General features: G+C 45.4%; 1 protein-coding gene and 1 non-coding gene across 2 annotated transcripts; both read right to left on the bottom strand.

Annotated features, from left to right (window-relative positions):
• Positions 1 to 2,597: 2,597 nt before the first annotated feature.
• LOC115837183 lies at positions 2,598 to 2,811 on the bottom strand. Its single transcript, XR_004032201.1, has one exon. It is a non-coding gene; the product is annotated as a small nucleolar RNA U3 (small nucleolar RNA).
• Positions 2,812 to 3,736: 925 nt separating this feature from the next.
• ZIM3 (zinc finger imprinted 3) lies at positions 3,737 to 11,189 on the bottom strand. Its single transcript, XM_030821797.1, has 4 exons — positions 11,175 to 11,189; positions 7,074 to 7,200; positions 5,733 to 5,831; positions 3,737 to 4,959 (listed from the first exon to the last, which is right to left on the bottom strand). Exons 1-4 carry the CDS (start codon positions 11,187 to 11,189, stop codon positions 3,782 to 3,784), a joined length of 1,419 nt encoding a protein of 472 aa, XP_030677657.1. The 3' UTR covers positions 3,737 to 3,781.
• Between the last annotated feature and the right edge of the window lie 6,388 nt (positions 11,190 to 17,577).

Raw genomic sequence — 17,577 nt, 5'->3', positions numbered from 1 at the left:
GAAGATGACTCTTTGTACAGACCTGCTTGACAGCCTCACTCAGCCTCACTTCATCCTTGCAAAGAGAATCCTGTACTTCACTCGGAATGAAGGAACAAGTATCTCAGGATGAAAGCTCAATGAAAAATACTTATTTTGGGGGAATATCTATTTTAACTGCTTCAGACACGTAGATCCCAGAACTCAGGCGCATATGCATATTTTCCCTGCAAGATTAGAATGGTGCTCTTCACGTTTTGACAAACGTTTTCAAAATGTTGTTCTTCAACCAGCAACAGCAGCAGCTAGGGACTGATTAGAAATGCAAATTCTTGGGTCACCCTCCAGACCAACTGACGCAGAAACAGGAGGTGTGAGCCAGCAATCAGATGGAGATTCTAGTGCTCATGAAAGTTTGAAGAACACTGGCAATGTGTGGAGTATCTTGGTGTATTTTGCTACTGTTGATATGGATTGCTTATGTTATATAAATGATTTTCATTAAATTTTTTGCACTCCTTTATTTTGTGTCACTGAACCTAAGACTAGATAGAGTCACCCCAAAAGTGGCAGCAGGGAAATTCCAACAAGAGAGTGCCCAAAACCACTCTGAGATTGGGCCGGTTGGGATTCCAAAGAAAGAAGCACTAAACACCAGAGGGATCAGTCCGGAGCATTTATTGGGGGGAACTTAGAGAGTGCTGCAGCATACCCGCAGGCGGACAGTGAGAGAAAAAAGCATGGTCAACCGGCTGGGCACCATGGCTCATGCCTGTCATCCCAGCACTTTGGGAGGCCAAGGTGGGAGGACTGCTTGAGCAGACCAGTTCAAAACCAGCTTGGGCAATATAGCAAGACCCTGTCTCTACAAAAAATAATTCAGCAGCCAGGCATGGTGGCTCACACCTGTAATCCCAGCACTTGGGAGGCCAAGGCGGGCGGGTCACCTGAGGTCGGGAGTTTGAGACCAGCCTGATCAACATGGTGAAACCCCGTCTCTACTAAAAATAGAAAATTAGCTGGGCGTGGTGGCAGGCACCTGTAGTCCCAGCTACTCAGGAGGCTGAGGCAGGAGAATCACTTGAACCCAGGAGATGGAGGTTGCAGTGAGCCGAGATCACGCCACTGCACTCCAGCCTGGGCAACAAGAGCAAAACTCCATTTCTAAATAAATAAATAAATAAATAAATAAATAAATAACTTTGCCAGGCATGTCTCAGCTACTCAGGAAGCCGATGTGGGAGGATCAGTTGAGTCTAGGAGTTCAAGGCTGCAATGAGCTATGATCGCACTACTGCACTCCAGCCTGGCTGAAAGACCGTGTCTCAAAAAAAAAAGGGGGTGATGGTCTACCTTGGTGTGTCTGCTGCAGTGAGAGGGTCAGGGTATGGGGTTTATATAAGTTTATAAGGAATTTGGTTGAGGGCAGGGACTAGTTTCTTTTAGTGTTTTGGGCAACAAGCTAAACCTAAATACCTCTATCAGTGCCTGGGAATGTTTCAGGCTCTGCTTTGGATTCAAGCCTTCTGGGAAAAGCCTGCAGTTTGGCTGGTCAGCGTGGTCAAAGCACTCCATGATTTTCAGTCACGACACAGAAAGAAAGCAGGGGGTGAGTACTTTTCCTTTGTAAAGTTATTAAAATAATAACCCAACCCATACATACACCATTGGCTGGCTTCCACATGTGTTTATGACTGCTTACTAGTAAAATTTGCTATGCAGCAATCAACTGTTATTTACCATTTTCCAAGAATCTCAGGGCAGAACATCAGGGTTATATGCAAAATGCAGTATATTAAATATCCGCGTGATTTTGTGAATTCAAAAGCACTGTAAGATGTTGCTCATGTTATTAATATGAATAAGACGATAAACCCATCTTCATAAATGTACAACATTTCCTGGTGGCCAAGCCTTAAACAGCTTATAATGTACCCAATATCAGTGGGTGATGTGTTAGACTGTGAATTCAGCAAGAAGTAAAGAAAGATTTTTTTAATGGCCATGTGAGTAGACAAATGGAAGTTGAGAGGATTTTTTGGGTACAAAGAGATAAGAAGAGCCGGTATTATATGAGGAACGGGGCAAAATTAGGCAGAGTAGGTGTGGGAAAGAAGAGAAGAGCAACCAGAAACATACATATGAGGTTTTTAAAAATACATTATTTTTAGCATTTAAGAGGAAAAGAAGGAAAGTACTATGAAAAGAAATGCAGGCCGGGCGCGGTGGCTCACACCTGTAATCCCAACCCTTTAGGAGGCCAACGTGGGCAGATCACACGGTCAGGAAATCGAGAACATCTTGGCCAACATGGTGAAACCCCGTCTCTACTAAAAATACAAAAATGGGCCAGGCGTGGTGGTGCATGCCTGTAGTCCTAGCTACTACTTTGGAGGCTGAGGCAGGAGAATCACCTGAACCAGGGAGGTAGAGGTTGCAGTGAGCTGAGATCACACCGCCATACTCCAGCCTGGGTGACAAGAGTGAAACTCCGTCTCAAAAAAAAAAAAAAAAAAAAAGAAAAAGAAAAATGTAAGCTGAGGCTGAGAACCATGGGAGCCTGAGGTGGAAAGATTGCCTGAGCCCAAGAGTTTGAGGCTGCAGTGAGCTATGACTACACCACTGCCCTCCAACCTGGGCAACAGAGTGACACCCTATCTCCAAAGGAAAAAGAACAAAAGGCAAATGGCAATTGCAGTGAAGCAATGCCAAGATAGCTTCACGCTCAGGAGAGAAAGCTGTACTTCCTGGTTGTGGTTTCCAGTCCCCTACACCTCTAGAGAAACCTCTCCACTCATGAATTATAGAAATCATCCCTAAAAGTATAAAGCACTGTCTTTATTTGTTTATTTTATCTTATTTTTGAGATGAAGTTTTGCTCTTGTTGCCCCGGCAGGAGTGCAATGGCGCGATCTCGGCTCACTGCAACCTCCACCTCCCAGGTTCAAGCAATTCTCCTGCCTCAGCCTCCCGAGTAGCTGGGATTACAGGTGCCCACAACTATGCCTGGCTAATTTTTGTATTTTTAGTAGAGACAAGGTTTCATGTTGGTCATGCTGGTCTCAAACTCCTGACCTCAGGTGATGGGCCCACCTCAGCCTCCCAAAGTACTGGGATTACAGGCGTTTGAGCCACCGCGCCCGGCCAAAAGTATGGTCTTTTAAACGTTTTTAAATTTATGGATACCACTGGTCATTATTCACTGGAATAAAACTCCATAAGGGTTTTTAGCACATTTGGTTTATTGCTACATCTTCAGTGTTTAAGAGTTCCTGGTACACAAAAGGCATCTAATAAATATTTATACTTAATAAACATTTGCTGAGTGAGTATGCCAAATCGGTTTTCTTTTTTTTTCTTTTTTTAGATTTTTTTTTTGAGGCGGAGTCTTGCTCTGTCGCCAAGGCTGGAGTGCAGTGGCACGAACTTGGCTCACTGCAAGCTCCGCCTCCCGGCCATTCTCCTGCCTCAGCCTCCCAGGTAGCTGGGACTATAGGTGCCCGCCACCACGCACGGCTAATTTTTTGTGTTTTTAGTAGAGACGGGGTTTCACCGTGTTAGCCAGGATGGTCTCGATCTCCTGACCTGGTGATCCACCCACCTCGGCCTCCCAAAGTGCTGGGATTACAGGCGTGAGACACCACGCCCGGCGCCAAATTGGTTTTCAAAGGATACTGTGCATAATAAGTCCTTGCTACCTTCAAAAATAGCCTCCAAATTAGAGGCCATTTCAACATGGAATTCTGGGGTGACAATTCCAGGCAAACATATTTTCCTATGTTTTTTTAAGTTCATGGGGCTCCTATGTGGAGTGAATTCTTTTCTGGTGCCTAACAAGATAAGACTTGTCAGCGAAGGCTTTACCACATTCAGAACATTCATAAGGTTTTTGTCCAGTATGGGTTTTTTGGTGCAAACTAAGGTTTAATTTCCGGATGAAGGTTTTTCCACATTCACTACATCTGTAGGTCCTCTCTCCGCTGTGAGTTTTCTGATGGGTACGAAGGTTTGACTTCTGAAAGAAGGCTCTTCCACATCTATTACATTCATAGGCCTTTTCCCCAGTATGGATTTTTTTATGTTGAATGAGGTTTTTCTTCTGGATAAAGGTATTTCCACAGAGATCACACTCGTAAGCTCTCTTCCCAGTGTGAATTTTCTCATGATCGATGACATTGGATTTCTGGGAAAAGGCCTTCTCACATATGCTACATTTATAGGGTTTCTCTCCCGTGTGTATTCTCTGGTGTTTCACAAGATCTGACTTGTAAATGAAAGCCTTTCCACAGTCCGTACATTGAAAGGGTTTTTGTCCAGTGTGAACTTTTTTATGTTGAGTGAGGGTTGAGTTCTGCCTGAAGGATTTCTCACATTCATTACACTGATAGGATTTCTTGGCACTATGAATTTTCTCATGATTAATGCAGGATGATTTCCAGGAAAAGGCTTTTCCACATGTCTTACAGTGATAGGGTTTCTCTTTAGTATGCGTTTGCTGGTGTTGAAAGAGATTTGACTTCTGCTTGTAGGCATTTCCACATTTCTCACATTTATAGGGCCTTTCCTCTGCATGAGTTTTCTGATGTTTATCAAGCTTCCACTTCTCCCCGAATGCTCTTCCACAGCTACGACATTCAAAGGATTTCTGACAGGCATGCCTGCTCAGGTGACTCTGAAGGCGTGACTTTGAAGTGAATAACTTTCTACAGGCATTACATTTCAGTTGTTTTCCTACAAATTTGGATGGATTATGGCCAACTAATTTTCTGTATCCATTATCGTCGTGAGAATTATTTTGTACACAGTGTTTCAAGGAAGATACATCATCTATGCCCAGTGGAAGTATTTTCTTAGATCCATCACGTTCTACACCTTTCTGCGTAGTCAGCGTTTCCTTATTGATTGATGGGACTTCTCTTGCAAGACTCTCTTTCACATCCTTTCGCTTCCAAATCTGCCCTCCAGTGTCCCCGTTTTTTTCTAAAATGGAATACAAAAAACTGTCCTGTGTAAAACGTTCCACTCACATGCTTGAAATAAAATGCCATAAGCAATCTATTGTGGTGATCGTTCTGGCTTCAAACCTAATGTCTATGAGAAACCAAAGTTAATATAAGCTCTGTTAGAGTTCTAGGTGAACTAATGTTACGTGATGCTATCACATGTCTATCTGTAAAGGACTGAGCAACGTAGACCTAGTGCACGGGGAGCAGGTGAGAGCCCAGGGATACCAGGGAGAGGGAAATTAAGAGAGTTTGCCAGGCCGGGCGCGGTGGCTCACACCTGTAATCCCAGCACTTTGGGAGGCTGAGGCGGGTGGATTGCCTGAGGTCAGGGGTTCGAGACCAGCCTGACCAACATGGCAAAACCCTGTCTCTACTAAAAATACAAAAAATTAGCCGGGCATGGTGGCACATGCCTGTAATCCCAGCTACTCAGGAGCTGAGGCAGGAGAATCGTTTGAACCCGGGAGGCGGAGGTTGCAGTGAGCCCAGATCACGCCACTGCACTCCAGCCTGGGCGACAGAGACTCCGTCTCAAGAAAAGAAAAAAAAAAAAGGAGTTTGCCTGCAAAGGAAAACCCAGAGACGAATGTAAAGAAATTTCTGAGTGGAGAAAAATACCTGGAGATTTCTTCCAGCGCTTCCAGGAAGTCACAGCTGGCTCTATTTGCTGCAAATGACTTCCTCATTTAGAAAAGCTGAACTGGCTTCCACGCAACGTTGACGCACAGTGCTCTCCTGGTCACCTACCTGGACGGCCACTTCCCAGCACTTCCTCTTCCACAGACCATGGCTCCTTTCCTTGTTCCAACCTCAAGATCACATCAGGTTTGGTGGTTTCCTCTCGTCCTGTGGTGGAAGATACCGCAGGGCTTGGTGTTTGTGGATGTGTGAGTTGTTTGTGCAAGTGTGTGAGTGTATATAAGTGCCTGCATGAATATTTGTGTGTGAGTGTGAGCATTTGTACATCAGTGTGTGGGTATGTGCCATTGGTTGGGGGGAGTTGTGTGGAGGGACAGTTTGAAGGAATGCACATGAGCAGTCGAACTAAACTCAACAAAGAATGCTTTTTCTGGGCTGGGCGTGGTGGCTCATGCCTGTAATCCCAGCACTTTGGGAGGCCGAGACAGGAGAATTGCTTGAGCACAGGAATTTGAGACCAACATGTTACATGTAACATGAAGATAGCAAGACCCAGTCTCTGCAAAACCAAAGCCGCGTGTGGTGGTGTCAGCTATTCGAGGCTGAGGTGGGGGGATGGCTTGAGCCCAGGTCAATGTTGCAGTGACGCCAGGCGCGGTGGCTCACGCCTGTAATACCAGAACTTTGGGAGGCTGAGGTGGGCAGGTCATCTGAGGTCAGGAGTTCGAGACTAACCTCACCAACATGGAGAAACCCCATCTCTGCAAAAAATACAAAAATTAGCCAGGCATGGTGGTGCACGCCTGTAATCCCAGCTACTCGGGAGGCTAAGGCAGGAGAATCACTTGAACCTGGGAGGCAGAGGTTGCAGTGAGCCGAGATCGCACCACTGCACTCCAGCCTGGGAGACAGAGCAAGACTCTGTCTCCAAAAAAAAAAATACTACCGTGAGCTATGATTGCACCACTGCACTCCAGCCTCGGTGACACAGCCAGACCCTATTAGGAGAAAGGAGAGAAAGAAAGAGAGAGGAAGGGAGAGAGGGAGGGAGGGAGGAAAGAAGGAAGGAAAGAAGGAAGGTAGGAAGAGAGGGAGGGAAGGAGGGAGTGAGGGAAGGAAGGAAGGGAAGGAAGGAAATGCTTTTTCTTCTTGGAGGATAATGCTTTTCCAAAACTCAAGACCAGGAGTAGGGTGAAGGGCAGGGCACCCAGCTCACAAAACTTACAGAGGCCCTCACTCATTCTCCGGGCACTTGCAGGACCCTGAGGATGGGGGCTCCTTAAATGCAGCACTTGGTACACTTCACTTGCCTCACCCTAGTCCCGGCTCTACAAAAACATATGCAAAGTGAGGAGCACCTCTGTGCCAACCCTATTCGGCCAACCACGGGGTGTCTGTGTGTTTCACACCTTAGGTTTTGAGTCCCCCTGCCTGGGAAGCTGTCCTTACCCACGGAGACAAGGTTGCTGTAATTCTCCAGCATCACATCCCTGTACAAGTTTCTCTGTTTGGGATTCAGCCGCTGCCACTCCCCGTGGGTGAAGTTCACAGTGACATCCTTGAAAGTCACTCTTCCCTGTAACAACAGATTCCCAATCAGTATAAAAATGCCATTGAATCCTGCGGCTGGGGATACAGAAACTTGTTTCTGCTGAACCAAGCTTTAATCATGTCCATAATTCACTCTACTCTGGACGAAAATAAATTGTGCCCAGAGGATCTTGCCAATGAGCCATAAACGTTAGACCTACCCATGACACTGCCATCTTTCCCCACCCTCTAGTCCCACCAATTTTACTTCCTGAATCTCAAACCCGGCCATTAGTTTCCGTCTTCTCCACTACTAATTAATCCACGTTGTCATCTTTTACTTAGAGTAAGGCAGAGGCCGAGTATGGTGGCTCACACCTATCATCCCAACATTTTGGGAGGCCGAGGCAGGAGGATTGCTTGAGGCCAGGAGTTTGAGACTAGCTGGGGAACACAGCGAAACCCCTATCTCAAAGAAAATTTTATTATTTTGGCCGGGCACAGTGGCTCACACCTGTCATCCCTGCACTTTGGGAGGCCAAGGCGGGTGGATCACCTGAGGTCAGGAGTTTGAGACCAGTCTGGCCAACATGAAGAAACCCCATCTCTACTAAAAATACAAAAAATTAGCCAGGCATGGTGGCAGGTGCCTGTAATCCCAGCTACTAAGGAGGCTGAGGCAGGAGAATCGCTTGAACCCAGGAGGTGGAGGCTGCAGTGAGCTGAGATCGCGCCACTGCACTCCAGCCAGGGCAACAAGAGCAAAACTCTGTCTCAAGAAAAAAAAGAAAAGAAAAGAAAATGTTATTATATTTTTTTCTATTTTTTATTTTTCTTTTAGACATCCTGCCTCTATTAGAAATTCTTTTTTAAATAGAGGCCGGGCATGGTGGCTCACACCTATAATCCCAGCACTTCGGGAGGCTGAGGCAGTGGATCACCCGAGGTCAGGAGTTCGAGACAAGCCTCATCAACATGGTGAAACCCCATCTCTACTAAAAATACAAAAACTAGCCAGACATGGTGGTGCCTGCCTGTAATCCCAGCTACTCGGGAGGCTGAGGCAGGAGAATCACTTGAACCCTGGGAGGTGGAGGTTGCAGTGAGCTGAGATCACACCACTGCACTCCAGCCTGGGTGACAGTGAGACTCCGTCTCAAATAAATAAATACACAAATAAGTAGAATAAGCCAATAGCCCCCTAATTCTTCCAGCTACATCTAAACTGACTGTAATCTATTTTCCACAGTCAACATTCAGACTGGATGGTGCGCTCCCCCAATTTATCAGCTTTCCTTGCATTTGGGAGAAACAGGTGACACCTGCTACAGGGGCCAGCGTCTGGCATGTCTACCACACTCCCACTCACACAGGGTCACACGGCACTCCCCTGGGTCTCTCCTGCAGCCATACTGAACTTATGGCAGCATTTTGTTCCTGCCACTCAACACTCACAGTGTTTGAAATCACACTTGTAAAGCAACTTCCTTTGTCAGAAACTGAAAATCTCCCCTCTAAGAGCCAGCACCTAGTGTCCTCTTGGACAGATAAATTTCTTAGTTGTGTTTGTGTTCTAGCTCACTTTTTAAAAAATTTTGTTTATTTATTTATTTTTTGGGGGGGAAGGGGACAGAGTCTCACTCTTGTAGCCCAGGCTGGAGTGCAGTGGCACAATCTCGGCTCACTGCAACCTCCACCTCCTGGGTTCAAGCGATTCTCCTGCCTCAGCCTCCTGAGTAGCTGGGATTACAGGCACGCACCACCACACCTGGCTAATTTTTGTACTTTTAGTAGAGACGGGGTTTCGCCATGTTGGCCAGGCTGGTCTCAAACTCCTGACCTCAGGTGATCTGCCCGCCTCGGCCTCCTGAAGTGCTGGGATTAAAGGGATGAGACACTGCATCTGGCTTTTTTTTAAATTTTTTGACACACGGTCTTGCTCTGCCACCCAGGCTGGAGTACAGTGGCGTGATCATGGCTCACTGAAGCCTCAACCTCCCAGGATCAAGCAATCCTCCTACCTCAGCCTCCAGAATAGCTGGGACTACAGGCATGCACCACCATGATAAGCTCATTTTTTATTATTCGTAGAGACAGGGTCTCACTATATTGTCCAGGCTGGTCTTGAACTCCTGGCCTCAAGTGGTCTTCCTGCCTTGGCCTCCCAAAGTGCTGGGATTACAGGTCTGAGCCCCCACACCCAGCCTTAGTATGCCTTTCCTGTCAACAGGAAATTGGTCACAGGCTTAATTTTAACAATTGCAAAGAAACTACCATCTGCCTAACTGCTTACAACTTATCCTTGGTCTTTCAACTATCCATAATTTACTTTGATTCCGACTGGTACCAGTTTATGATTTTTCAGTTTATTGTGTGGATTTATAGAATTTGTTTCAAATATACACAGAACAAAGTCGGGAGAGGACACACATTCAAGACACCAATCATTTAAAAAATAGGTTGGGGTGAAACACACATGACACTGTTACATCTCAGGGCTTAGCAGTGGACCAGGTTTGTAAGAGCAGTTGTCAAAAGATGCTTGAGGCTGGGCGTGGTGGCTCACCCTTGTAATCCCAGAACTTTGGGAGGCTGAGGAGGGTGGATCACCTGAAGTCAGGAGTTCGAGACCAGCCTGACCAATATGGTAAAACCCCATCTTTACTAAAAATACAAAAATTAGCCGGGCACAAGCATGGTGGCGGGCGCCTGTAATCCCAGCTATTTAGGAGGTTGAGGCAGGAGAATCGCTTGAACCTGGGAGGCGGAGGTTGCAGTGAGCCAAGATCAAGCCATTGCACTCCAGCCTGGGTGACAGAGGGAGACTGTCTCAAAAAAAAAAAAGATGCTTGAGCTGAAATCAGCCCAGTAATCCCATAGACAGTTGTGAGTTTTTTGTTTGTTTTTTGTTTTTGTTTTTGTTTTTTGGATAAACATGGAAATTGACCCTTCCGCTGTTAAAGCTTGAAACCTGTATTTGTTTTGTCTGATTTCCTTCCTCAGGAAAAGACCTTCAGATCTCTCAAAGGCAGGCAGATCACCTGAGGTCAGGATTTCGCAACCAGCATGGCCAACATGGTGAAGCCCCGTCTCTACTAAAAATACAAAAATTAGCCAGGAGTGGTGGTGCGCCCACCTGTAATCCCAGCGACTCAGGAGGCTGAGGCAGGAGAATTGCTTGAACCTGGGAGGCAGAGGTTGCAGTGACCTGAGATTGCACCACTACACTCCAGCCTGGGTGACACAGCGAGACTCCCTCAAAAAAAAAAAAAAAAAAAAAATCAACTGAAACTCACCACAACAGATGTCTCCTTGCCCCTCCCTAGTTCTTGCTTTCTTACACACTGTTACATTTCTTCCGTGCTGTATAAACTCCTAGTTTTAGTGAGTTAGGGAGATGGATTTGAGGCTGAGCTCCCATTTCTTCAGCTACGGCAGCAGATTAAAGCTTCCTTGGCAATACCCATCATCTCAGTCATTGGCTTTCTGTGCAGCCAGTAGCAGGACCTAGACCAAACCCCTGGTGTTTCTGCAACCCAGTTGGTTTTTTTTTGAGACAGGGTCACGCTCTGTCGCCCAGGCTGGAGTGCAGTGGCACAATCATGACTCACTGCAGCCTCAACCTCCCAGGTTCAAGCGATTCTCCCACCTCCGCCTCCAGAGTAGCTGAGACTACAGGTGTACGCCACCACCACCACACCCAGCTAATTTTTTGTAGAGACGGGATCTCGCCATATTGCCCAGACTGATTTCAAACTCCTGAACTCAAGCGATCCGCCTGCCTTGGCCTCCTAGATTGCTGAATTACAGGTGTGAGCCACGATGCCCAGTCTTGAGCTTTACTTGAAATGTTTTAGCTTTAATAGGAAAGCAGAAAGTAGAGTGTGTGTTACCTTTTAATAAAAGTATGCAAGGAAGAAGGAAAATACGCCAAAAAGTTGGCGGAGTTAATTCTGAGCAAGAGGAACGTGGGTCGTACGTTTATTCATTATGAGATTTAGATTTTTTTGAAAAGCTTACCTGGGAATTGTTCATTTCCTGTTCTCTACCAGTCAATAAAGTCTTGGGAAGGCAGATCTGAGGGAGAATGGAAAAGAATCATGAAATAGCAGAATTTGCTTTGCAACTTCGGGATCATCCAGCACAGAATGCTCCACACCCTGGATAAAAGCTCTCCTTAAACCACTCAGAAAAGCCCTGATTTGTACCTCAGTTATCCCCCTCTGAAGGTCTTTTTTTGTTATTGTTTTGGTTTTTTTGTGTTTGTTTATTTATTGAGACTGGGTCTCAAAGAAGAAAGTGCAGGCCGGGCACGGTGGCTCACGCCTGTAATCCCAGCACTTTGGGAGGCTGAGGCGGGCAGATCACCAGAGGTCAGGAGTTCGAGACCAGCCTGGCCAACATGGTGAAACCCCGTCTCTACCAAAAATACAAAATTGGCTGGGCGCAGTGACTCATGCCTGTAATCCCAGCACTTTGGGAGGCCAAGGCAGGCGGATCACGAGGTCAAGAGATCAAGACCATCCTGGCTAACACGGTGAAACCCCGTCTCTACTAAAACTACAAAAACAAAATTAGCCCGGCGGGGTGGCGTGTGCCAGTAGTCCCAGCTACTCGGGAGGCTAAGGCAGGAGAATGGCGTGAACCTGGGAGGCGGAGCTTGCAGTGAGCCAAGTTCGTGCCACCACACTCCAGCCTGGGCAACAGAGCGAGACTCCGTCTTAAAAAAAAAAAAAAAAAAAAAAAAAAAAAAGAGAGAGAAAGCTAAACAGCAGTTCAACAGCACCTTTAAAACAAGCCTGTGCAAAGACAATGAGGCAAGCATCAGATCAGCCAGAGCACAGTGAGGAAGGCCGAGAGCAGAAACCATGAATCCTGAAGCAGCTGTGGTCGTGATGAATAACGCCACAGTGAACACGGGATGCAGATAGCCCTTCAGCTTTGCCATAAGTGGGACAGCTGGATCATTGGTAATTCTTTGCCAAAAGCGTAGATTTTGGCCACACGTGGCAGCTCACACCTATAATCCCAGCACTTTGGAAAGCCAAGGTGGGAGGATCACTTGAGCCCAGGAGTTACTTTTTTTTTTTTTTTTTTAAGACCAAATCTTGCTCTGTCACCCAGGCTAGAGAGCAGTGGCACAGTCTCGGCTCACTGCAACCTCTGCCTCCCGGGTTCAAGGGATTCCCCTGCCTCAGCCTCCCGTGTAGCTGGGATTATAGGCACGCACCACCATGCCCAGCTAATTTTTGCATTTTTAGTAGAGACAGGGTTTCACCATGTTGGTCAGGCTGGTCTCGAACTCCTGATCTCAAGTGATCCGCCCGCCTCAGCCTCCCAAAGTGCTGGGATTATAGGCGTGACCCACCACACCCAGCCAAGCCCAGGAGTTTGAGACCAGCCTGTGCAACATAGTGAAACCCCTGCCTCTGTTTAAATAATAAAGTTTTTATTTTTTATTTTATTTTATTGAAGCAGGGTCTCATTCTGTCACCCAGGCTGGAGTGCAGTGGTGTGATCCCAGCTCACAGCAGTTTAAAAATCCCCGACTCAAGCAATCCTCCTACTTCGGCCTCCTGAATAGCTAAGACTATGGGTGCATGCTACCACATCAGCTAACTTTTTATTTTTGTAAAGAAGGGATCTTGCTATGTCACCCAAGCTGGTCTCAAACTCCTGGGCTCAAGCAATCCTCCTCCCTCAGCCTCTCCAAATCCTGGGGTTACATGCATGAGCCACCACACCCAGCCAGGAATAAAGTTTTAAATAAGCAAATATGTTTTAAAAAACAGTAAACTTGCCGGGCACAACTTTAATGTTTATTAAAGTTCGAGGAGTCCAATTCTACAACAAAAAATATATGTACTTTTAAAAAAGAGTAAATTGTAAACGCTTTCACCACAAAAATAGATTAATTCGCTTGATTTAATCATCCCCCAATGTAAACATGTATCAAAACATCACATCGTACCCCATAAATAAACACAATTATTATTTGTCAATAAAGAAGTTTTTAGAAGTAGCTGTGGGCCAGCAGTAATGCTAAGGACTGGAGGGCCACGAAAATAATTTTGAGTCTCCTGGGAGCATCACTTTTCAATATGACAATTTAAAAAAAAATCTAAACTACCAGTGTAAAACATTTGGCTTATTCCAGCAAATAGGAGAGGTAGAAAAATGAAACTAAGTAAAAATGCAAAAAAAAAAAAAAAAGAAACAAACAAACAAAACCCCAGACATTTGGCTTTCAGGGAGAAAAAAAAATCAGCTTACCTCCAGTGGAATCTGGCATAAATTATCAAGTTGATTGATTTCTGATGCCTGTGGTCTTTTCTTCTGAAAGGGACTGAAAATGAAAAGGCATATATACTGAAAAGCTAAACTAATGACTAAAACTTAATCGGCCCCCTACCCACTGTATTCCGCATCATAATCCAGTCAAGAAACAACCCAAAACACTCACTTCCTACGAAAGCCCCACCTGATCCTATCAGGCCACGTCAAAATTTCAATTCCCAATTCTTTCCTTGACTTCTCCAAAACTGAATGAGCTCTCATAAAAGTTGTGATTGTGGAAGCTTAATTTTCAAATCTGCCCAATCAGTTTCCAATGGAAATTTTTTTTAAGTTCATGCAAGTAAAAATTTTTTACCTTAACTTTGAAATAGAAAGCATGGAAAACATTATCCAAATGTCAGAGGATGAAAATAAAAAGGCAAAAAATTTGCTGGCCACAGTGGCTCACGCCTGTAATCCCAGCACTTTGGGAGGACAGGAGTTCAAGACTAGCCTGGCCAACATGGGGAAACCCTGTCTCTACTAAAAATACAAAAATGAGCTGGTCATGGTGGCACGTGCCTGTAATCCCAGCTACGTGGGAGGCTGAGCCAGGAGAATCGCTTGAACCCAGGAGACGGAGGCTGCAGTGAGCCGAGATCGTGCCACTGCACTCCAGCCCAGGCGATGAGCGAGACTCCGTCTCACGTCTCAAAAAAAAAAAAAGGAAAAGAAAAAAGAAATAGGGCCAACGGGGGTGGAACAATGCCTTAAAGTGCTCTCCGCCCGACAGAAAGTATTCAGGCTCCAACCTCCAACCGGCAAAATCTCTTCAGTGGTACTAATACTCTCAAAATGAGATCAACATGCCAATCCAGCCCCACCCTAGTCTGGGTGTTGAATTTAAGCACAGGCTACATGCCCTTGCCTGCAGACATGGAGAGGTTCCAAAACTGAGCATCCAACTGAATTCCAAGAGATTAAACCAGACTTCATGGGACAGGATGCACCAGACTAGACCTCCTCCCAGGAGAAGAGGTATCCAAAGATCGTATTAGCAAATGACCCTTGGCGGCGTGCAGTGGCTCAAGCCTGTAATCCCATCACTTTGGGAGGCTGAGGCAGATAGATCACCTGAGGTAAGGAGTTCGAGACCAGCCTGGCCAACATGGTGAAATCCTGTCTCTGCTAAAAATACAAAAATTAGCTGGGCATGGTATTGCACACCTGTAGTCCCAGCTACTCAAGAGGCTGAGGCAGAATTGCTTGAACCCAAAAGGTGGAGGTTGCAGTGAGCCAAGATCATGCCACTGCACTCCAGCCTGGGCGACAAAGGGAGACTCCATCTCAAAAAAAAAAAAAAAAAAAAGCAAATGACCCAGCCAGCCCGGTGGTTCACACCTGAATCCCAGCCGCCTTGGAGGACTACTGTAGTCCCAGATACTTGGGAGGCTGAGGTGGCAGGATCAATTGAACCCAAAAGGTCAAGGCTGCAGTGAGCAAGGATCTTGCCACTGCATTCCAGCCTGAGGGACAGAACAAGCCTGAGGGTGAACTGAAAGGGGTGGAGTGATTTCTATCTTTTTTTTTTTTTTTCTGAGCTGCTGCACCTGGCCTTTTTTATTTTTATTTTTTTAGAGACAGAGTCTCACTATGTTGCCCAGGCTGGTCTCAAACTCCTGGCCCCAGGTGATCCTCCCATCCCAGCCTCCCAAAATTGCTGGCATTACAAGCGTGAGCCACTGCAGTTGGCACAACAGCACATTTTCAATGTAGAAGAAAAAGCCATCAATTGGAAGGAGATTCCATGTAGGATTTTTATAGCTAGAGAGAAGTCAGTGCCTGGCCTCAAAGCTTCCAAGGACACGATGATTCTCTTACATGAAACTAATGCATCTGGTGACTGAGTTTAATCCAATGCTCACTTGCCATTTTAAAAATTTTAAAGCCTCTAAGAATTATGCTGGCCAAATGCGGTGGCTCACGCCTCTAATCCCAGCAATTTGGGAAGCCAAGGCGGGCAGATCACTTGAGGTCAGGAGTTCCAGGCCAGCCTGGCCCACATGGTGAAACCCTACCTCTACTAAAAATACAAAAAAATTAGCCAAGCATGGTGGCCCGTGCCTGTAGTCCCAGATACTCAGGAGGCTGAGGCAAGAGAATCACTTGAACCTGGGAGGTGGAGGCTGCAGTGAGCCAAGATCACACCACTGCACTCCAGCCTGGGTGACAGAGTGAGACTGTGTCTCAAAAAACAAACAAAGAAAAGAATTATGTTAAATCTACTTTATCTGTGCTCTATAAATTAAACAACAAAGCCTGTGTGATACCACATTTGTCTACAGTATGGTTTTGATTATTTTAAGTCCACTGTTGAGAACTACTTCTCAGACAAAAAAAAAAAAGGATTATCTTCAAAGCATCACTGCTCTTCAGATCCCAGGTGTTCAGCCAGCAAACACAATAAATAAATAAATAAATATAAAAATATATTACTGCTCATCAAACCTAAACACAAAAATAGAAAAATAAGAAAAAAGCAAAAGACCACACAAAAACAAAGTATCACTGCTCATTGAAAATGTATCAGGTCACTCGAGAGCTGATAGATGAATTCCTAAATACTCCTCAGTTGAAGAAGAAAAAAAGCTGCATGCGAGATTGCGCCACTGCAACTCCAGCCTGGGCGACAGAGCAAGACTCCGTCTCAAAAAAAAAAAAAAAAAAAAAAAAAACTCTGATGGGGACGTACCAGGAGATGAATGCTGTTTGCATCTGAAACAAAATCCATTCGGCGACTGTGGGTCAAGAAGTAATTTCGACTTTTAAGTCTTGTCATCTAAGAAACACATTTCATAAAGCCTTATCTACAGACAGAATCCCTGTGGTCGGGCAGAGTCCATTGAAACTCCAGAAACAGTTCACTACAAATGCCATTGAACATTTGTGACAGGGAAGTTCAAAAAAAAAAAAAAAAAAAAAAAAAAAAAAAAAAAAAAAAAAAATAACAGCATGAACAGGATTTGGAAGAAGGGGATTCCAACCCTCGTGGATGACTTTGAGGGGTTCGAAAATTCAGTAGAGGCCAGGCACAGTGACTTATGCCTGTAATCACAGCATTTTAGGACCTAAAGTGGGAGGATCGCTTGAGGCCAGGAGTTTGAGACCAGCCTGGGCAACATAGCCAGACTCCCATCTTTATTTTTAAAATATATATTAAGAATTCAATGGAAGTAGTGACTGCAGATGTGGCAGAAATAGCAAGATAACTAGAATTGAAAGTGGAGCCTGAAGATGTGACTGAATTTTTGCAACCTGCTGATAAAACTTGAAGAGATGAAATTTTTTTTTTAATTAAAAAAATGTTTTAAATGAAAGACCTTATGAGGCGGGCAGATCACAAGGTCAGGAGATCAAGACCATCCTGGCTAACACGGTGAAACCCATCTCTACTAAAAATATAAAAAATTAGCCGGGCGTGGTGGCGGGCGCCTGTAGTCCCAGCTACTAGGGAGGCTGAGGCAGGAGAATGGTGTGAACCTGGGAGGTGGAGCTTGCATTGAGCGGAGATCGCTCTACTGCACTCCAGCCTGGGTGACAGTGCTAGACTCCGTCTCAAAAAAAAAAAAAAAAAACCTTGAACAGATGAGGAATTGTTTCTTATGGATAAGCCAATAAAGTTTTGTTTGTTTGTTTGTTTGTTTTTTGAGACTGAGCTTCGCTCTTGTTGCCCAGGCTGGAGTGCAATGGCATGATCTCAGCTCACTGCAACCTCCGCCTCCCATGTTCAAGCAATTCTCCTGCCTCAGCCTCCCTAGTAGCTGGGATTACAGGCATGCACCACCATGCCCAGCTAATTTTTTTTTTGTATTTTTAGTAGAGACGGGGTTTCTCCATGTTGAGGCTGGTCTCAAACACCTGACCTCAGGTGATCCACCCACCTCAGCCTCCCAAAGTGCTGGGATTACAGGTGTGAGCCACCGCGTCCAGCCTTAAAGTGTTTTTTTAAGAGACTCAAATATGTCAATTTTATTGTTTCTCTATGTGCACATTTATTTGCTACTGAAAATTGCAAAAGCAGTACATCACACCTTCTTATTGTAATTCAAACTTTGGAAAACCAGAAAGTCTATTATGCTCTAGCCAA

Source organism: Nomascus leucogenys, chromosome 10 (assembly GCF_006542625.1).
Source record: "Nomascus leucogenys isolate Asia chromosome 10, Asia_NLE_v1, whole genome shotgun sequence".
In the NCBI taxonomy this organism is placed as follows: Eukaryota; Metazoa; Chordata; class Mammalia; order Primates; family Hylobatidae; genus Nomascus; species Nomascus leucogenys.
This window is presented reverse-complemented; position numbering and strand designations above follow the sequence as displayed.